This window comes from Chiloscyllium plagiosum, unplaced genomic scaffold (assembly GCF_037043375.1).
Source record: "Chiloscyllium plagiosum isolate Xiang-an unplaced genomic scaffold, Cpla_swu_hap1 HiC_scaffold_10, whole genome shotgun sequence".
In the NCBI taxonomy this organism is placed as follows: domain Eukaryota; kingdom Metazoa; phylum Chordata; class Chondrichthyes; order Orectolobiformes; family Hemiscylliidae; genus Chiloscyllium; species Chiloscyllium plagiosum.
Window position 1 is genome coordinate 102,486,293 of NW_028270148.1, and position 22,499 is coordinate 102,508,791.

At 39.6% G+C, this 22,499-nt stretch overlaps 1 protein-coding gene across 5 annotated transcripts in view; it reads right to left on the bottom strand.

The window, feature by feature from the left end:
- Positions 1-22,499, bottom strand: part of ralgapa2 (Ral GTPase activating protein catalytic subunit alpha 2) — a 562,522-nt gene that overhangs the window by 87,192 nt on the left and 452,831 nt on the right. For all 5 annotated transcript variants that reach the window (XM_043696530.2, XM_043696527.2, XM_087991613.1 and 2 more), the window contains one exon: positions 22,078-22,199. In XM_043696530.2, the coding sequence (XP_043552465.2) occupies positions 22,078-22,199 (122 nt within the window). The remainder of the gene's footprint in view (positions 1-22,077; positions 22,200-22,499) is intronic.

Consider the following 22,499-nt stretch of genomic DNA (forward strand, 5'->3'; position numbering starts at 1 on the left):
GACAGGAAACTCGCAATGTGAAAATGGATAGCACAAGTTTCTAAAGTATTTAAAAAGAAAAAAAAAAGTAAATTGACTGTTCATCCTCTAGAGATTGAGAATAGGGAGCAAACAGTAGGCAATATGAAAACAGTAGATGAAATGAACAAACCTTTGGTTTTGTTTTCAATACAGAGGATACAGACAGCATTCCAGTATTAACTGTACAATAATGAGGGAAGTGATATGAAGGAAACTGATGCAACTGTGGACTGACAATTCTCCGGGTCAAGATGGACTACATCCTGGTGTCTTAAAAAAGGTTCCAATAAGGTAACAGACACATTGGTGCTACTTTCCCAAAATTCCCTAGATTCAGGAAAGGTTCCATCAGCACAAAATATAACCCCTCTATTCAAGAAGGAAGGATGCAGAAAATATGAAATTACCAGGCCAGTTAGCTTGATGTCTATCAACATTCAAGATAATTGGGAAGCATGGTTTTGTCAAAGAGAAATAATTTTTCACCAATTTATTGTTGAAGGAGTATTTAAGCTATGGTGAAAGGACAGCCTTTAGACTTGGATTTCCAGAAGACATTCAATAAGAAAATAAAAGCTTATGAGGGTAACATTAGCATGTACAAAAGATTGGTATGCTGGCAGAAAACAGCAAGTATGCATAAATGCTTTTTTTGTCTGATTGGTGTGACTTGGAGTCCCATAGGAATCTATGTTGGGGCATCACCTTTCTACCATTTATATTAATAATTTAGATGAGGAAAGCTAAGACATGGAAACTATATTTACAAACAACACCAAGATGGTCAGAAAAGTCGGCGAAGGAGGAGACTTTGGACAGGCAGGTTGAGTGAATCGGCAAAACAACTGGTAGGTGGAGCACAAGGTCTATAAATACGAGTTGTTTACTTAGTCAGGAAAACCAAAAGGCATAGTATTACTTAAATGGAGAACGACTTCAGAATTCCAAGGGGCAGAGGGATTTAGGTTTTCTGGTGTGTGAATCATAAATGTTCTTTTGCAGGTACAGCATATAATCAAGAAGGCTAATGGAATGTTATCCTTTATAATGACAGAAATTCAGCATAAAAGTCACCATGTTCAGCTTCAGTTATACAGAGCATTGGTGAGACCACATCTCAAACATTATGTACAGTTTTGGTCTTCACATTTAAGGAAGGATGTAAATGCTTAATAGGCATTTCAGAAGAAATTTATTGGATTGGTGGGCTTGAATGGGTTGACTTATGAGTTGGACAGGTTGGGCTCATTTCCACTGGACTTTCGAAGAATGGAGGGTGACTTGATGGAAGTGCACAAGATCCTGAATGATCTTGATAAAGTGGACATGGAAAGGATGATTCCCTTTGTGGTCAGTCCAGAACTAGGGGGCATTGTTTAAAGATTAGAGGTTGCCCTTTCAGACAGAGATGAGGAGAAATCTGAGGGTAATGTGACTATGAAACTCTCTGCCTCAGAAATCAGTGGAAGCAGGGTTTTTAAAACAGATGTTTAGGCAAGAAAATCAAGGATTATTGGGGCTGGTTAGGAATGGCAAAACATTAACAGATTACCCACAGTCCAAATGAAATATAGGAACACAAAAATGTAGCAAACAGGAGCAGAAGTAGGCCATTTGGCTTTTTGAGCTTGTTCTGCCATTAAGTATGATCGTAGTTGACCATCCAATCAATTATCATGTTCCTGCTCTCTCCCCATACACTTTAATTCCCTGAGTCCCAAGAACTATACCTAACACCTTGTTGTAGAAGTGTCGGTGTTGGACTGGCTGGACAAAGTTGGACTGGGGAGGACAAAGGAGCAGTGCGTTGAAAACTTATACTTTCATATAAACTTGTTGTACTATAACCTGATGTCATGTCATTTTTAACTAACTCCTTGTTGGAAACATTCCATGTTTTGGCCTCCATCGCTCTCTGAGATAGAAAATTCAACAGGCTTACCATTGTTTGAGTGATGAAATTTCTCATCTCAATCCTTAAATAGATGACCCCATGTTCTTACATTGTGACCGCTGCTTCTGGTCTCTGTGGTCATTGGGAATATCCTTCCTGCATTTAGCCCATCTAGTCCTGATAGCATTTTACAGGTTTCTTTGAGATCCCCACCCATTCTTCTGAACTCCAATGAATCTTCTCCTGATTTAATGTCTCTTCATACATCAAAGTCATTCCAGGATTCCTGCCTCAAAAAGATGACAAGAACTGCAGACAATATTTCAGGTGTGAAGGCCTTGTACAATTGCAGCAAGTTACCTTTTATCCTGCACTTGAATCCATTTGCCTTCTTCACTGCCTGCTGCATCTGCATGTTTGCTTTCAGTGACTGGTGTACAAGGATACCTTGGTTTCATTGCACCTTATCCTTTACAAATCGATTGAAGTTCAGATATTCTGCCTTCTTAGTTTACCCAAGAGAATAAATGCACATTTACCTAAACTGTACTTCAACTGCCCACTCAGCTTGTTCATATTACACTGAACTATTTTTGCAAACACCTTCCAGCTCAAGCTCACCCTCCCACCCTGCTTTATGTTATCCGTAAGCTTGAAGATATTATATTTAGTTCCCTTTAAAAATCATTAATATATTGTGAACATCTGGGGTCCTAGCACTGATACGTGTGACACCCTACTAATCACTGGCTGCAACTTGGAAAAAGACTTGTTTATTCCTACATTTTGCTTGCGTTTAATTTTACATACTAATCTCTTATGTGGGACTTTACTGAAAGCCTTTTGAAAGTCCAAATAAACTCCATCCAGTGGATCTCCAGTTGTCAAATCTATAAGTTACAACTGCAAAGATTTCCAGTAGATTTGTTGAGCATGTTTTCCCTTTCTTAAATCTATGCTGACTTAGACTGATCCTGTCACCATTTTTGAAGTGAATATAGAATAGAATCCCTACAGTGTAGAAACAGGTCCTTTGGCCCAACAAGTCCACACTAACCCATCAAAGAGTGGCCCATTCAGATTCATTCCTTCGACTCATGCACCTAACCGATACATCCCTGAACACAGAGATAATTTAGCATGGCCAATTCACCTACCTGCACATCTTTGGATTGTGGAAAGAAACTGAAGCACTCAGCGGAAACCCTAGCAGACTTGGGGAGAATGTGCAAACTCCACACAGACAGTCATCTGAGGCTGGAATTGAACCCGGGTCCTTGGTGCTGTGAGGCAGCAGTGCTAACCACAGAGTCACCGTGCCGCCCCGAACTGCCCCTGTTATGAAATCTTTTGTAATGGACTGTAGAGCTTTTCCCACTACCGATGTTAGGCTAACTAGTCTTTAGCTCCCTGTTTTCTCTCAACCTCCTTTTTAAAACTGTGAGCTACTTTCAATCCAAAGGAACTGTACAAGAGTCTAAAGAACAGAATCTATTCAATGGCAGGGTAGGCTTGAGGGGTTGAATGGTCTACTTTAATTTCTATTTTGTATATCTGTACATTCTTAGAAGTTTGTTTTTTGTTTAAAAGCAAGGGACTTTTCAGGGGAAATGTCAAATACGAGAAAGCATAGGTTTAAGGAGAGAGGGGGAAAGTTTAAAGGAGATGGCGGTTCAGTTGAGCTTATTGGGCATGGAATAAAGAAGGCAATTTATGCAGTGTGGTGAATGGCAGGACAGTCCTTGGATCATTGCCAAGGCTCCGTTACGTGAAAATACATGATGCTCATTCCAAGGTCCCATCATTTGTCTGGAGCGGGTTGCTAGAGGTAGTGGTGGAAGCAAGTAAAATTTTCTCATTTAAGAAACAATTAGATAGATACATGGATGGGATAGATATGGAGGGGCAAGGGTCAAACGCAGGCAAATAGGACTTGTTTAACTGTGAAAACTGGACGGCATGAGCAAGTTCAGCCAAAGGGCCTATTTCCATGTTGTAGACCTCTATGACTCTGTGTAAAATAACTTGCCTTGCACAGAGTCATAGAGGGTGGTAATTGCCTGGAATGCGCTACCCTGTGAGATGGTATAGAAGCAGATATGATAGCAACATTTAAGAGGCATTTAGACAGACACAAAGTACAGGCAGGGAATTGAGGCATACGGACCAAGTGCAGGAAGATGGGATTAGATTAGAATGACCTCATGGTCGGCACAGATGTAGTGGGCTGAAAGGCCTAGTCCTGTCCTGTACTGTTCTCTGTTCTATGAACTGAGATGGTTAGGACTTTTGAGATTTAAGGAACTGGGCATTACTGAGTGGGGCCTTGCTGTGGAAGTGATTGCTTGGATGTTCCAGTTATAGGAAAGATATTATTTAGCTGGAGATGGTTCAGAAGTGATTAACCAGGATGTTGCTGGGAATGGAAAGTTTAAGTTATAAAGAAAGGCTGGATAGGCTGGGACTTTTTTCACTGGAGCGTAGAAAGTGGAGGGGCGACCTGATAGAAGTTTACAAAATAATGAAGGGTACAGATAGAGTTAATGGTAGTTGTCTTTTCCCTAGGATGGGGGAATTTCAATATGAGGGAGCACATTTTTAAGGTGAGAGGAGAAAACTTTTAAAAAACCATGATATGTGAGCTTTTTTACACAGAGTGGTTTGTGTGTGGAATCAACTTCCTGAGAAAGTGGGGGATGTGGGTACAATTACAATGTTTAAAAGACCTTTACATAAGTTGAACACATGAATAGGAAAGGTTTGGAAGGATATGGGTCAGGTGCAGGCAGGTGAGATTAGTTTAGTTTGGAATCACATTCGGCAAGGACTGATTGGACTGAAGGTCTGTTTCTCCTGTATCACTCTGTAACCCGATGAATGAAAGAATGTTTGAGGGAGATCAGAAGATTTAATTTGGCAGAGCTGGGACAGGAAGCTTTAAGGAGAAAGTGAGGTCTGCAGACGCTGGAGATCAAAGCTGAAACTTTATTGCTGGAACAGCACAGCAGGTCAGGCAGCATCTAGGGAACAGAAGATTCGACGTTTCGGGCACATGCCCTTAACAGAAGATTCGATGTTTCGGGCACATGCCCTTAACAGAAGATTCGACGTTTCGGGCACATGCCCTTAACAGAAGATTCGACGTTTCGGGCACATGCCCTTAACAGAAGATTCGACGTTTATGCAATCTGACAGCAAAAGATAAAAGGTGAAGTTGCGATTATCTTACTAGACCAGAACTGCTCTCCCATTGAGGGCCACTACACCTCAGGTGAAGAGAGAGGCTGAGAAGAATCCTTCATGGTAATCTTAATTATCATGTTGGTATCACTCTTCATTGCAAATCGGCCATAATGCCACTTAATCTTGTATTATTAAACAATAGCCACGGCTCTAACATAGCAGCATTTAAAAGGAGGATATAATACCAAACCACACAAGGAAATGTTAGATCAGATGATGAAAAGCTTGGTCAAAAAGAAGATTTTAAGGAGTTTCTCAGAGGAGGAAAGTGAAGTCGAGAGATGCTGACATGCAGGGAGTGAAAATTCAAAGCTTAGTGCCAAATGAAAGCATGGTCACCAACTGGGGAGTGATTAAAACTGGGGATGATCAAGATGCCAGAATTAGACAAGTGAAATTCGACGAGGGACAAGGCAGTAAAACAATTTGCTAACAAGAATAAGAATTCTAAAATGAATATCCTGCTTGACTAGGAGCCAACTGTAGGTTAACGAGCACAAGTACGATGTGTATTGGCGGGGCAGTTGTGAAATAAATGGCATTTTATGACAATCCAGCAACTTCATGGACTAAGGATAATTAAATTAAGATTCAATTTGAACAGCTTCTTAAAGCCAATTACCAGAAATATCACATATTTCCAGTTTAAATTAAAACTTACATAAAGAGAGGAATAGATGATACAATACTGAGACCTTGGTGTTATTATTAGATTATTTTTGCAATTATCTGATTTTTAGAAAAAGGCAAGTTTGTTATGATAAGACTCATTCTTGCGTGTTCTCAAAGACACGAGGCTTTCCATTTTCTAACAACTGCCAAAGCTTCCTGAAACCAAAGCAACATGTCATTCTGCCAACTGTGTGAATAAACTTGACAATGATTTATAAACCAAATCACCCTTCTGTTACAGCAGATTGAAAGCATACCAGCAACAGATTATCAACACATTTTATTGTGCATCAATAGTTCAGTCCTGGAATTAAAGACATTATGTCATCCGGTTGTGAGGATCAAGTGTGATATTGGTAACCATTCACAACCGCCTAAGATGCTACCATAGTAACTGCATCGGCTCAGCAATTAAAAAAAAAATCTCAGTCAAAATTCATGTCTTCAGGGCCTGATTCTGATTAAATTTGCGATTACTTCACAAGAGTTTTTGATACCTTTATTTCTAAAAGAGATCTTAAATGAAAATTTCCTTCATAAAATCTTAGGTTAAGAGTAAATAAATTTATCAAAAGTAAACAGGCAGCAAAATGTCCTCTTACCAGTCAAAACAGATGAATTGCTCATTGTTGAAGTTACATTATTTTGTAGTTTAGAGAAAAACTGGTGAAACTTGGCCAGTGAAAACAGTATGTTCGGTTAAGACAAGTAGGACAAGGTTCTTATACGAGCATTACCAGATTTAACCTTTATCACCTTTTGTTTAGTATGGAAATGTTGGTATCAATAAAGTCATTTAATTATTATGTCACAAACAATGATATGCAATTTTTTTCATATTTTCTTTCTGTAACTTATGGTGTGATTTAGTTTAGTTTATGAAGGTTGCATGAAGGTTGGCCAGTTATTTGCGTTTACTTCTCCAGACAATAAGGAAATGATTATGTGCAATAATGTTGGCTCCCTTTGCTTCTGCCAGTGTCAGGAAGCTTATCTGCAAAAGCCTGCTGCTATTGACGACCAATACAAGCATGCAACTCTTATCTGCTCACAAAGCTACAAATGCACACTGACATTAGAGAACAGTGGAGTACAATGACGCATGGCTGATCTTATTAGTCAACATTTCACTTCAAGATGAATTTCTAAATGGGACACACAATTTAATTTATTTTCTTGATTTTATGGCTTTAATGTAGGGCATTTATTAACAAATATGTGATGCTGAACCAGAGCAGATAATTACATAATACACTGGACTTAATTTAGGCCTTAGGGCCGAAGTATTAAATGTCACAGAAAAGGACAAGGATGCGGATGTTTCTTGCTTGACAAGTACAAGATGAAAACATGATGCCCCTATCATTTGTTGCTGCTGTTATGTATTAGCATCTGCAATGCTGCTTTAAGCTTCCGTTTACTAATAATTACACGTCAACCTTCAGTCTGAGTTAGTCCTGGAAATCATGCATTTCGAGAAGTGAGTGTTGAAGAAATATCCCGTAAGAAAACAGTAAAGTAACACAAGAAGAATGAAACTAGATCATCACTAAGAGCCTTACAATCAGGTTAAAGTTTGAAATTTTGAAGGAAAAAAATCAAACTAATTAACTGATTTTTTTATTGTATGACTGCCAGCTGTTTTTGTTAATTCAGCTGACAATTATTGAAGTACTCGAAGATCCATCAATTATCTTGGGGGATATTTATGATATATTCAGAAAGTAAGTTGGTCAGCTCATTTTGCAAGAATATATATTGAAAAAAGTTAACAAGTTAAAGAAAGAAGTTCATGTACACAATGTATGAACAAGGAACATGCAGAAGGTTGATGAGGGTCTTAAGCAGTGCGAGTGTTCCTGCTTCTGGTCCAGAATTTCTGGGTTCTAATTCTACCTGCCTGGAGGTCAAAACATGTCCATGCAAGTTAATTAAAAATATAACATATAGCTTAATACTGAGTGGAAGCCATGTTTTGCTTATTTTAATCATCTTGCTGTCTAACATTCACAGTAAAAATGACATTATATTCAAGCTTGTTTGTTCAACTATTGCTCACAGTTTTAGTAAAGACTAAAATGAAATCTAGTGGTGTTATATTCTGCTGGTTCTTGGAAGATGGATATCCTTCTTAAACTTGCTTATTTATCACACTATTGTAAACCAAGATTAACTTACGAACATCGTCCAAAATACATAAACAAAAATACCTTAAAGGGCTAAACATAGCTCAACAATGGACATAGTTGAAAATCCCAATGTCACACAATATTATAACCTTAAAATGCAAAACTTCAAAAACATGGTTGTGAAACTTCAGGAACTAAAATGGGAGATATGGAAATATATACAGAAGAGACAAAATAAAATATCACGACTTTTGGCAACTCTACAATGGGAGTTCCATGCTAATCTATTTCCCTTTTATTTAAGATTCCACTTTTCAAATTTCTGTCCAATGATATAACTGAGGCTCGTGGCAAGTTGGGCATCACATTTCAGTTGAACTGAACTTTCAACCACATATCTATACCATCAATAAAGACACTTATTATCACCTCCTTAAAATCATCACTTTTGGCACCTTCCTGAGCTCAGCTGATGAAACCTTCAACTTGTCTTTGTAACCTTCAGACTTTGTTCAAATGCAACTTAGGCTGATCAACATTTTATTCTACACAAGAATTGGAAGTCATCCAAAATTCTGCTGCTAATGTCCAATTTATACCAAATCACAGCCATCAGCTAATTAAAAAATATTTTTAATTAACTTGCATGGACATGTTTTGACCTCCAGGCAGGTAGAATTAGAACCCAGAAATTCTGGACCAGAAGCAGGAACACTCGCACTGCTTAAGACCCTCATCAACCTTCTGCATGTTCCTTGTTCATACATTGTGTACATGAACTTCTTTCTTTAACTTGTTCATGTGACATGTGGCATCAAGAGTCAACCATACTGTTATGGATCAGGAATGTGTAGCACACCAGAAGGGAAGGTGATAGATTTCTCCTCAAAAGGACATTAGTGAAACAGATCAGTTTTTACAACAATAGGCAGTGGTTACATGGTCACCATGAGGCTAGGATTGTATTATATTCAAATTTTACCAGTTGCCATGGTGGCGCTTCTGGGTTACTAGACCAGTACTATTAAAACTATGCCACTACATCCTCCTGATCAAACACTGCCTCTAGCTTAAAATTCTTTTTCTTCGACACAAGTTACCTGGGTAATCCAAGTTGGAGGACGGGAGAATTTCTGGCTATCACAGCTGCTCCCTTCCCCCCCCCCCCCCCCCCCCCGAGGTATTTTAGGTGCTGGAGGTGATTTCCTCAAAGTCCAGGAACAGCAATTACTGTTTCATATGCATTATTTTGGAACTTTGGAAAGAAAATGTCAAAACAATAGCAGTTTTAAAAGGGAGAAGGAAGCATATGGTGAGGTCAGTGCAGGAGAGAGAGAGAAAGGAAAACTGACACTGCCTTTGCTGTTCGAATTCAGGTATCGCTGGTCATCGGAGTGCATCTGGGAAAATTAACAAACAGTGAAATTCACAACTGATCTTGGAGAAACTGTTGGGCGATGTTCACGGCACATAACCAGATAAGTGTATTGTTGTTTTAAGTGTGGCCTACATAAAGTCTGCAGTAGTGAGTAGAGGGGTTCTTTCTTGACTATGTGTTTTTGGAGATATGTCTCTTGATTAAACTTAAAATATAAGCCGTAACTATTAATTTAACCTGGGGCAGTGTTTGTAGAGGAATAAGACGGTATTATTTTCTGGGTTTGTAGATTGTGAAGAAGCAAAAATGGCCTTTAGTAGAGAGTTATGCACTTCTTATCAGTTGTGAGAGTTTAAAGAAAGTTTAAGGGTTACAGCGGATTATATCTGCCATAAAGGCTGTTGGTTGCGAACCTTATCAGATCGAATGGATCGGTTGGAGAGACAGTTAGAGGCAATGGGGAATTTGCAACAGCAACAGTATGTGATGGATGGCAGTTTTAGGAAGGGGGAAAAGTCCCAGATACAGTCACATAGATGGGTTAATTCCAGGAAAGGTGAGAGAGGTAGGCAGCTAGTGCAGGAGTCTTTTGTGGCTATACCCATTTCAAACAGGTATGCTGTTTTGGAAAATATGGGGGGGGGGGGGTGATGGATTCTCAGGGAAACGTAACATGAACAGCCAAAGTTTGAGAGAAGATTTGGAGCTCGGGTGCTCGTTGCTGTGGTTCTGTTCGCCGAGCTGGAAGTTTTTGTTGCAAACGTTTCATCCCCTGTCTAGGTGACATCCTCAGTGCTTGGGAGCCTCCTGTGAAGCGCTTCTATGGTGTTTCCTCCAGCATTTATAGTGGCCTGTCCCTGCCGCTTCCGGTTGTCAGTTTCAGCTGTCCACTGTAGTGGCCGGTATATTGGGTCCAGGTCTATGTGTTTGTTGATGGAGTTTGTGGATGAGTGCCATGCTTCTAGGAATTCCCTGGCTGTTCTTTGTTTCGCTTGCCCTATAATGGTAGTGTTGTCCCAATCAAATTCATGTTGCTTGTCGTCTGCGTGTGGCTACTCTCAGCCACTCTCAGACAACAACTCACCAAAACGAAGGACCCGATACCCAGCATGAGCAAAACTAATGTAGTGTACAAAATCCCATGCAAGGACTGCACAAAACACTATATAGGACAAACAGGAAAACAGCTAATGATCCGCATCCACGAACATCAACTAGCCACGAAACGACACGACCAGCTATCCCTAGTAGCCACACACGCAGACGACAAGCAACATGAATTTGACTGGGACAACACTACCATTATAGGGCAAGCGAAACAAAGAACAGCCAGGGAATTCCTAGAAGCATGGCACTCATCCACAAACTCCATCAACAAACACATCGACCTGGACCCAATATACCGGCCACTACAGCGGACAGCTGAAACAGACAACCGGAAGCGGCAGGGACAGGCCACTATAAATGCTGGAGGAAACACCACAGGAGCGCTTCACAGGAGGCTCCCAAGCACTGAGGATGTCACCTAGACAGGGGACAAAACGTTTGCAACAAAAACTTCCAGCTTGGCGAACAGAACCACAGCAATGAACAGCCAAGTTTCTGGTATCGAGACTGGCTCTAATGCAACGAGAGGAATGTCGGGTTCCAAGAGATCAATTGTGTTAGGGGATTCTGTAGTCCGAGGTACAGACAGACGTTTCAGCAGTGAAAAATCAGAATGGTGTGTTGCTTCCCTGGTCCCAGGATCAAGGATGTTTCAGAGAGGGTGCAGAATGTTCTCACGGGGGGGGAGGGACCAGCAAGAGGTCATAATCTACATTGGAACCAAAGACATAGAAAGGGAAAAGGTTGAAATTTTGAAGGGAGATTACAGAGAGTTAGGCAGGAATTTAAAAAGGAGGTCCTTGAAAGTAGTAATATCTGGATTACTCCCAGTGCTACGAGCTAGTGAGGGCAGGAATAGGAGGATAGAGCAGATGAATGCATGGCTGAGGAGCTGGTGTATGGGAGAAGGATTCACGTTTTTGGATCATTGGAATCTCTTTTGGGGTAGAAGCGACCTGTACAAGAAGGACTGATTGTACCTAAATTGGAAGGTGACTAATATACTGACAGGGAAACTTGCTAGAGCTGCTCAGGAGGATTTAAACTAGTAAGGTGGGGGTTGGGACCCAGGGAGATAGTGAGGAAAGACGTCAATCTGAGACTGATACAGTTGAGAACAGAAGCGAGTCAACCAGTCAGGGCAGGCAGGGACAAGGTAGGACTAATGAATTAAACTGCATTTATTTCAATGCAAGGGGCCGAAGAGGGAAGGCAGATGAACTCAGGACATGGTTAGGAACATGGGACTAGGATGTCATAGCAATTACGGAAACATGGCTCAGGGATGGGCAGGACTGGCAGCTTAATGTTCCAGGATACAAATGCTCCAAGAAGGATAGAAAGGGAGGCAAGAGAGGAGAGGGAGTGGCGTTTTTGATAAGGGTTGGAATTTTGATAAGGGAGGATATTTCTGGAAATACATCGAGGGAAGTTATTTGGGTGGAACTGAGAAATAAGAAAGGGATAATCACCTTATTGGGATTGTATTATAGACCTCCTAATAGTCAGCAGGAAATTGAGAAACAAATTTGTAAAGAGATCTCAGCTATCTGTAAGAATAATAGAGTGGTTATGGTAGGGGATTTTAACTTTCCAAACATAGACTGGGACTGCCATAGTGTTAAGGGTTTAAATGGAGAGGAATTTGTTAAGGTGTGTACAAGAACATTTTCTGATTCAGTATGTGGATGTACCTACGAGAGAAGGTGCACAACTTGACCTACTCTTGGGAAATAAGGCAGGGCAGGTGACTGATTGTCAGTGGGGGAGCACTTTGGGGCCAACGACCATAATTCTATTAGATTTAAAATAGTGAGAGAAAAGGATATTCCAGACCTAAAAGTTGAAGTTCTAAATTGGAGAAAGGTCATTTTTGACGGTATTAGGCAAGAACCTTTAAAAGCTGATTGGGGGCAGATGTTCGCAGGCTGGAAAATGGGAAGCCTTCGGAAATGAGATAACAAAAACCTACAGAAAGTATATTCCTGTTCGAGTGAAAGGAAAGGCTGGTAGGTATAGGGAATGCTGAATGACTAAAGAAATTGAGGGTTTGGTTAAGAAAAAGAAGGAAGCATATATAAAGGTACAGACAGGATAGATCGAGTGAATCCTTAGAAGAGTATAAAGGCAGTAGGAGTATACTTGAGGAAAATCAGGAGGGGAAAAAAGGGGACATGAGATAGCTTTGGCAAATAGAATAAAGGAGAATCTAAAGGGTTTTTACAAATACGTTAAGGACAAAAGGGTAACTAGGGAGAAAACAGAGCCCCTCAAAGATCAGCAAGGCGGCCTTTGTGTGGAACCGCAGAAAATGGTGGCGAAACTAAACGAGTATTTTGCATCAGTATTTACTGTGGAAAAGGATATGGAAGATATAGACTGTAGGGAAATAGATGGTGACACCTTACAAATTGTCCAAATTACAGAGGAGGAAGTGCTGGATGTCTTGAAACGCATAAAGGTGGATAAATCCCCAGGACCTCATCAGGTGTACCTGAGAACTCTGTGGGAAGCTAGAGAAGTGATTGCTGGGCCTCTTGCTGAGATATTTGTATCATCGATAGTCACAGGTGAGGTGCTGCAAGACTGGACGTTAACTAACGTGGTGCCACTGTTTAAGAAGGGTGGTAAGGACTGAGCCAGGGAACTATAGACCAGTGAGCCTGATGTCGATGGTAGGCAAGTTGTTGGAATGAATCCTGAGGGACAGGATGTACATGTATTTGGAAAGACAAGGACTGATTAGGGATAGTCAACATGGCTTTGTGCATGGGAAATCATATCTCACAAACTTGACTGAGTTTTTTGAAGAAGTAACAAAGAGGATTGATGAGGGTAGAGCGGTGGACGTGATCCATATGGACTTCATTAAGTCTTTCGACAAGGTTCCCCATGGGAGACTGATTAGTAAGGTTAGATCTCAAGAATACAGGGAGAACTTGCCATTTGGATACAGAACTGGCTCAAAGGTAGAAGACAGAGGGTGTAGTGGAAGATTGTTTTTCAGACTGGAGGCCTGTGACCAGTGTAGTGCCACAAGGATTGGTGCTGGGTCCTCTATTTTTTGTCATTTACATAAATGATGTGGATGTGAGAATAAGAGGTACAGTTAGTAAGTTTGCAGATGACACCAAAATTGGAGGTGTAGTGGACAGCAAAGAGGGTTACATCAGATTATAACAGGATCTGGACCAGATGGGCCAATGGGCAGAGGAGTTTAATTCAGATAAATGTGGGGTCCTGCATCTTGGGAAAGCAAATCCTAGCAGGACGTATACACTTAATGGTAAGGTCCTAGGAAGTGTTGCTGAACAAATAGACCTTGAAGTGCAGGTTCATAGCTCCTTGAAAGTGGAGTTGCAGGTAGATAGGAAGGCGGCGTTTGGTATGCTTTCTTTTACTGGTCAGATTATTGAGTACAGGAGAAGGGAGGTCATGTTGCGGCTGTACAGGACATTGGTTAGGCCACTGTTGGAATATTACGTGCAATTCTGGTCTCCTTCCTATTGGAAAGATGTTGTGAAACTTGAAAGGGTTCAGAAAAGATTTACAAGGATGTTGCCAGGGTTGGAGGATTTGAACTATAAAGAGAGGCTGAACAGGCTAGCGCTGATTTCCCTGGAGCGTCGGAAGCTGAGGGGTGACCTTATAGAGGTTTACAAAATTATGAGGGGCATGGATAGGGGAAATGGACAAAGTCTTTTCCCTGGGGTTGGGGAGTCCAGAACTAGAGGGCATAGGTTAAGGGTGGGAGGGGAAAGATATGAGAGACCTAAGGGGCAACTTTTTCACACAGAGGGTGGTGTATGTATGGAATGAGCTGACAGAGGAAGTGCAACATTTAAGAGGTATTTGGATTGTTATATGAATAGGAAGGGTTTGGAGGGATATGGACCGGGTACTGGTAGGTGGGACTAGATTGGGTTGGGATATCTGGTTGGCCTGGGCGGGTTGGACCAAAGGGGTCTGTTTCCACGCTGTATATCTCTATGACTCTGAGTCTCTCCAGGGTCTTCTCCAGCCCATAACTCACCAAACTACAAGCACTTGAAAATGTTCTATTTTCATCGTTCCAACAGTGGTAGCCTGCCTACAGCTGCCTAAGGTCTAATCCTTGGAAATCCCTCTCTAAACCTATACTCCTCTTTACCTCCATTTCCTCCTGAATGCCTATCTTTGACCTGCACAGAACAGTACCCTGAGTAATACCTGCTGTGAATTCCTGGAGCTTAGATGATTTGGCTCCAACAACTACAACCTTCTCCCTGTGTTAAGTATGATTTCAACCAATGGAGAATATTGTTTATTCCTATGGATTTTGAACAGCTGAATGTCCTATTCCTATTTTCTATATTTCTATGAGGCTAGGAAAAGGGGCGTGACTCTGTTAATTAAAGAAGTCATTAACTCAACATAAAAGGATGAACAAAATTCAGGAAACCAAAAATATAGAAGCAGTCCAAATAGAGACAAGGCATGATAAAGGCAAGAGGTCACCCATGGGAGTTATGTACAGGCCCCCTAACAGGAACTATGTGGTAGGTCATGTTATCAAGGAAGAAATAATTGCAGCTTGTCTAAAGGCTACAGCAATTATCCTGAGAGATAATAACTTAAATATAGATTGGAAAAATCAAATGGGAGAAAGTAGTCTAGATTAGGAATTCACTGAATGTTTTCGAGACTGTTTGTTATGGCACCAGAGAGCAGGCCATAGTAGACCTGGTTTTGACCAACAACATAAGATTAATTACTGACCTCACAGTCAAAGCACCACAGGGTAGCATCAACCATCGCATGAATGAATCTTACATACACTTAAGGGAAAGAAGTGCTAGTCCAAGACTACTACTTTGAACTTAAACAAGGTGCAGTGGCAAACATTCCAGATATTGCTGAAAGTGCAGAATAGATACTGTCCAACAAATAAGAAAAATATTAAGGGATAGACCTGCCATCCAAAATACCAAATATAATATTAAAATTAAAAAGGCATATAATTGTGCAAAGATAGGTGGTAGATCAGAAGGACAAAATAGAAAATACAGCATAAAATTTTAAAAAGATTAAATAATAGAAAAAACTAGAGTACAAAAATTAGCCAACAATATTAAAACGGTGGGAAAAGTTTCTTCAGCTCGAACCATAAAGCATGGAAACAGACTGTTTGGTCCATTCAGTGCATGCCAACCATGTTCCCGAATTAAACTAGACACATCTGCCTGCGCTTGGCCCATATTCCTCCAAACATTACTTATCCAAATGTTTTTTAAAACATTCTAACTGTACCCACATCCACCATTTCCTCTGGAAGTTCATTCCACATACGAACCACACTCTGTGCAAAAAGTGGCCTTTATTGTCTTTTTAAAATCTTTCTCCTCTCACCTTAAAAATAGGTCCCCTAGTCTTGAAATCCCCAGCCCTAGGGAAAAGACATGTGCCATTCACCTTATCTATACCCGTCATGATTTTATAAACCTCCATAAGGTCACCCTCAACTTTCTATGTTCCGGTGGAAAACATTCCAGCCTATCCAGCTTTTCCTTCTAAATGAAGTCCTTCATTCCCAGCAACACCCAGATGAATCTTTTCTGAACCCTGTCTATCTTAATAGTCTTCCTATAACCGGGAGAACAGGACACACTACTCCAGAACAGGCCTCACCAACATCCTGTACAACATCAACACGATGTCCTCACTCCTACATTCAAAGGTCTGAGTAATGAAGGCAAGCATACTAAACATCTCCTTGTTTACATGTGACGCAAATTTCAAAGAATTACAGACATGAAGCTCTCGGTCTTTCTGTTCTATAGCACTAGCAAAGTCCCTACTTTTAACTGAATAAGTTCTGCTTTGTTTGTTTTACCAAAATGCAATATCTCACATTCATCCAAATTAAACTCCATCTGCCACTCTTCATCTTGCTGACCCAATTCATCAAGATCTCTTTGTAGTCTTAAGTATCCTTCTTCACTGTCCAATATACCACCAATTTTGATGCCATCCGCAACCTTACTAACTATGTCTTTTATATTCTTAATTAAGTCATTTATATAAATGACAAACTAAAGTGGACCCAGCGCCAATCCCTGTGGAACACTGCTGGTCACAGGCCTCCAATCCAAAAAACAATTCCCCATCGCGCTCTATCTCCTGTCGTTAAGCCAATTTTGTATCCAATTGGCAAGCTCACCATGAATTCCATGTGATCTAACTTTGCTAATTACTCTACCATGTGGAACTTTGTCAAAAGATTTATTAATGTCCAAGGAAACAAAACCCACCGCTCTGTTTTCAATTTTCTTGGTTACTTCCTCAAAGAACTCAACCAAGTTTGTGAGACATGATTTCCCTTGCACAAACTATGCTGGCTCTGCCTAATCATTCCTTGTCTCTCCAAATGCAGATAATTCCCTCTTTCAGAATTACCTTCAACAGCTTACCCACCACTGAAGTCAGACTCACAGGCGTTTAGTTCGCAAACTTCTCCTTACATCCCTTCTTAAACAAAAGCTCAACCAGTAGCTACTCTCCAGTCATCTAGCACCTCATCCTTATCAAAGATGACAAATATTTCTGCTAGGGACATCGCAATTTCCTCCCTAACGTCCCACAACTTCCTGGGTTTAATGACATCAGGTCCTGGAGATTTTTCCACTTCTATGTTTTCTACACCTTCATCACTTGCTCTTCTTCAATGTGAACTGTTTTCAAAACATCAATATTTATTTCCCTGATTTCTCTTGCCTCCACATCTTTCTCCACAGTAAAAGGCAACCCTAAATATTCATTTAATATCTCTCCCATTTCCCGAAGTTCAACACAAAGATGACCTCTTTGATCTTTAAGGGGCCCAACTCACTCTCTCTTGCTAGCTGTTCGCTTGCTCTTAATGTATTTGTAGAATCTCTTTGGATTATCCTTAACTTTTCATGTCACGGCTATCTCATATTCCCTCGCTGCCTTTTTGACCTCCCTCTTAAGAATGCTTCTACACTGTTTATACTGTTTCAGAGATTTATTTGACTCCAGTTGTCTATATCAAATACATGATTCTTTTTATTCTTGACAAGAGCCTCAACATCCTTACTCATCCAGCCTTACCTTTCACTTTAACAGGAACATAATGATTCTGAACTCATGATCACACTTTTGAAAGCCTCACACTTATCGTATGTCTCTTCACCTGCAAACAATCTACTCCAATAAACTTTTGAAAGTTTGTGCCTCATACCATTAAAATTTGCCTTACTCTAATGAAAAACCTTAATTTTTATGGAAAGCTTATCCTTTTCCATAACTATCTCAAAGGTAACAGAATTATGATCACTAGACCCAAAGTGTTCCCCTACTATCACTTTCCCTGCTTTATTATGTTTAGGTTTTGCTCCTGGCACATTAGGTACATTCCCATGAGGGTGAAAGGTAGGATAACCAATGCCAAGACTGTCTGAAGGAGGAAACCGATGGAGAAAAACAAAGTAGATAGTGTATTTGTTTGACAGATGTAAGGTTTATAATAGTGAGAATTGGGCTTAATATATAAAGCTCAGGTGGGAAGAGAAAAAAAAGCTAAAGAAGCTGAGAGAATATGAAGAGACTGGAGCTATCAAAGAGAATTTAAATGACTTCCATCGGGATATAACTGATAAACAGGATGGTAAAAGAGGAGGTAGATCCTGTGCTGCAGGAGATAGCATTCTTGCCTCTTAGCTAGAAGCAACAGGTTTTTCTCCCGATCTAGGACTTGATGGCCTTATATATCAGGTTCATAAAAACTTAGCAGGTTGATTATCAAGTTGTAAATGCTTCCAAAATGCCAACAGCTGGCAGGATGAACAGGAGAGTTTCCTGGCCAAGTACCCAATGTGAAGTAATGCCTTTCAGGCTACAGCCACTCATGAGACTAGTGACCTAATCCAGGAAAAAATAGCTACTGAAACAGGTATTAAGCATATCCTTTCTCAGCCTTGTACTGCATTCTACACAGGAAGAGAAATAAAGAGGAAAAGGTTAATTGGGGTCTATTAGAGACCAAAAAGAAGAGTGACACATAGGTGGAGAGGGCATGACTGAGGCTGTAATGCCAGACCAGATATCAAATTTGTGTGTGACAATATTCTGCCTTTAACTGATGTTCTGGCCTGTTTCTCTTGAAGAGGGATGTTGTCACCATGGTGCTGACATGTCTACTTCAGAAGCAATTGGTAAACAGCTGTGAATTCCTTCAGTTCTTTTTCATAAGACAAAAGAAACATGACTGGGTGGAGTCATGCACTCACAACCCAGGGCTTTAGCTATGCTTTCAATTGCAGTTTGCTGTTGAAACTGATAGATACATCAGCAGCAAAAAGCTTGAGTTCTCCCTTTGCTGCTTGATTGATTCTTTCAGTGTTCCTGTGTCCTGGTGTGGAGAGGAGATAGCCCTTCAGGAAAATCTGGTTTACTACATTTGCCTTTTTGAAGGGTGTACTTATGGGATGCTGTTACATTGAACAGTTAATGATTAGTCATTAAATAATATATTATTTAAGTATTTCAATGGAGCTAAAGTTATGCCAATGTTTTCTGTTTGTATTTTAGCTGTGTTGTAACAATAAAGTGTATTTTGTTTAAAGCTAGTCGTGGACCAATCAAAAGATCTGGACACAGCGCCTTACACTTGCCTTTAACTAAATGAAAGTTAGGGTCTGGGTTACCTCCTCGAGATATATGAGGTGGTTTGGTCTGTCCATAACATATGTTAACTTTCTGGTCCCCAGCAGAATGTAAGTAGACCAAGTAAGAGATTCCGGTACTCACTGAGAGATAAAGTTTTAAAATTTGAAGATTTTAACAAATCACAATGGAGTTTACTACACATGGTTAGAACAAGAATATCATTGAAAATATGTGTAGACAATTTCTGTTCCAACACTCAATTAGAATTACCTAGAGTTATGTATGTGTGATACATTCACTGTGGTTGAACACTTCACAAAGCACATCAAATAGCAAATGCACACAAGACAGATCCCATGGATTTTTCAGTAACCCCTCAGATATTAGAGAGGCAGTTGTTGATGGCAATGTGACTGATGTGCTATACATGGGCTTGCAAAAAACATTTTATAACATGCCATGTAAGAGGCTTTTTAGCAGATTTTAGTAGTTATGGAAGAAAAGCAAATGTGGAACCATGAATATGAAGTTGGCTACATGACATGAAATACAGAGTATAAATGAACTATTGTTTTTTGGACTGAAGGAGTTATATGAGGAGGTTCCCCTGGAATTGGTAGTAAGGACCACTGCTTTTCTTGATCAAATAATAAAATGGACTTCAATATGCTGGGCATAATTCCAAAATTTAAGATGGTTCACAACATGAAATTATTGTGAACAAGACGGCATGGACAGGCTAGTGGAAAAGGTAACAGGTTAAAATTAATACAAAATATAGTGATATATTTTGGTCAGAGGTAACAAGACAGACACAAAATAAACGAAAAACTTTTGAAGAAGATACAGTAGCTATTTCTTGAAGCTCGTAGGACAGATTGAAAAAGTGATAATTAAGGCATATGGTTTCTTGGCTTTATAAATAGAAGGATAGAGTACAAAAGCAAAGCAGCTATCATGAATGTTTAACACTAGTTCAGCCTCAACTCATCATGTTCAATCTGGGTATGACATTTTAGGAAGGATGGGAAGGCATTAAGAGAAAACACTGCAAAAAATTAGGAGAATGGACTTGTGTTATGTTGACAGATTGGAGAATCTGGGAATGCTCTCTTTCGAGAAGATGGGACAAGTTTGTTAGGGGTGTTTAATATCATGACAGTCCTGGACTTAGTAAATTGGGAGAACCGTGTGGTAGCAATTCAGTTGTGGTTTACAAAATTAAATTGGATAATTCTCTGAATAGAAAATATCTGCAGGAGTGCAGGAAAAGCAGACAAATTTGAATAGCCGAACTGCACTCACAAGGAGCTTGCACAGACATGACAGGTCAAATGGCCTCCTTCTATGCTTTAACAGTTTAGTTCCGTCTTTCTGGACAAAGAAGAGATTGAGGGACATAGTGTTAGTTTAGTAAAATCAACTGAAAGGATTGATCTTGCTGGGTCAGATTGTCCTTTCATGTCCTTAGAATACTTCTACCAAAATTAAGAATGCAATTAAGACAATAAACTAACCCATAATGGAGGATATTTTTCTCTTTTGGTTTTCCCAACTTAATTTGTCCACAACATCCATGATTCTGCTAGATGACATCTTGCAAACCTCCTGACAATGTTCTCTAAAGAGAGCAATCCCAGATTATCCAATCTACCTACATAACTCAAGTCCACTAAATCCATTCTCTTAATTATTTTACTGTATCTTCCCATTCATCCTAAAATGTCATATCCAGACTGGACATGATAAGTTGAAGCTGAACTAGTGTTTTATAAATACTCATAACAGCTGTCTTGTCTTTGTACTCTATCCTTTTATTTATAAAGCCAAGAACCCACATGCTTTTTTTAATCACTTTTTCAATCTGTCCTACCAGCTTCAACTAAATGCTACTGTATCTTTTTCAAAATTCTTTCCTTCATTTTGTATAGTCTTTCTTCTTATCTCTGACCAAACCATATCACTATTACCTGTCACCTTTCCCCACCAGCCTGTTCACCTCTTCTTGAATTCGATCACTATCTTCATAGTTCACAATAATTTCAAGTTATGTGCCAACTGTAAATTTTGAAATTGTGCTCAGCATATCCAAGTTTACAACATAGAAGACTTAAACATTTGTCATGTGACAAGTATAGTAAGCTTTATAAAATCATCTTAATGAATGGTAACATGTAAACCAATTGGCAAACACTTTCACTGATCTAACTGATTCGACAATACACTATAAACAAACTGAACATCACTTAACAAAACCTTTGACATATTTGTTATATTTTTTTTCCACTGGCAAACCTCTTACCACATTCAGTTGAAGCTTCACTCTGATATTTTGTGAAAAGAATGACTGGATTGTTTGCAACCTAATATACCATAATCTGGAATAGAATTCAACTCTATGATGCAGATTTCTCAGAGGATATATTTACAATTGCTCATGAAAATTTCAGCATTAAAACATACAGTCAATGCAGCCTAATAACCATTTATGACTACTTTCAGTGATCTTAGTTCTTTAGAATGGACTTATGCAATTTTTTCGGATTCTGGGGCATTACAACTCAACCTTACAAACAGCTGCAGCATCAACATGGAACATCAACAACTTCTGTGCTGCAGGAGCCTTTTCCCTCAATTGAGCACTAATTTGGGTAAGATCCTGCATAGCATATTCAATGCACAGTAAGCAATCTGCATCCTTCACTCAGTGTGAAGACATTATTTTGAGCAAGTTCATTAACCTAGCTGGATTGGAAGGTTAACTAGCTAACTGAGAGAAAAGGCTTGAAACTGGATAAAGGAACAGCTTTGATACAAAAAATTTAAATGAGCACCTTTATTCCTTTTGATATTCATTAGTTTATTATAAGGAAGAAAGATGGTCTTGAATTTGTAAGCATTTATCTGCAGAAAATGGGTGTACATCTGTCACTGAAGTGCTCCATAAAAGAATAATATCGACTTACCCATGTTACTAAGCGAGTAGCTTGGGGATGGAGAGAAGACTTGAGCTGCAAAATCTTCAAATGTCAGGATCTCTTTGTGTTGCTGAACTATTGCTTCAACGTACTGAGCTCTTTCTTCATAACTGTATGACTGGTTAAAGAAATTGCCACAGACATAGTTTGATAAACATATTAAAGGTCCTTTGCAATACTTGAAAAGGCCTAATCACCACCTGTATTTCTAACTGTCAAAAAGTGCGCGATGTTTATTCCACAAAATTTGATAGTTTCAGAACTTTCCGTAAATTCCAAATGTCCTATGAAATCAAGAATTCTAACAACTTGCATTCTAAATGAAAACTGCTGGTGACCTCTGTGTATATAATGTATACAGTCATTAGCAGTTATAGTTATTGGCAGTTTCTCCATGAGAATGTGTTTTC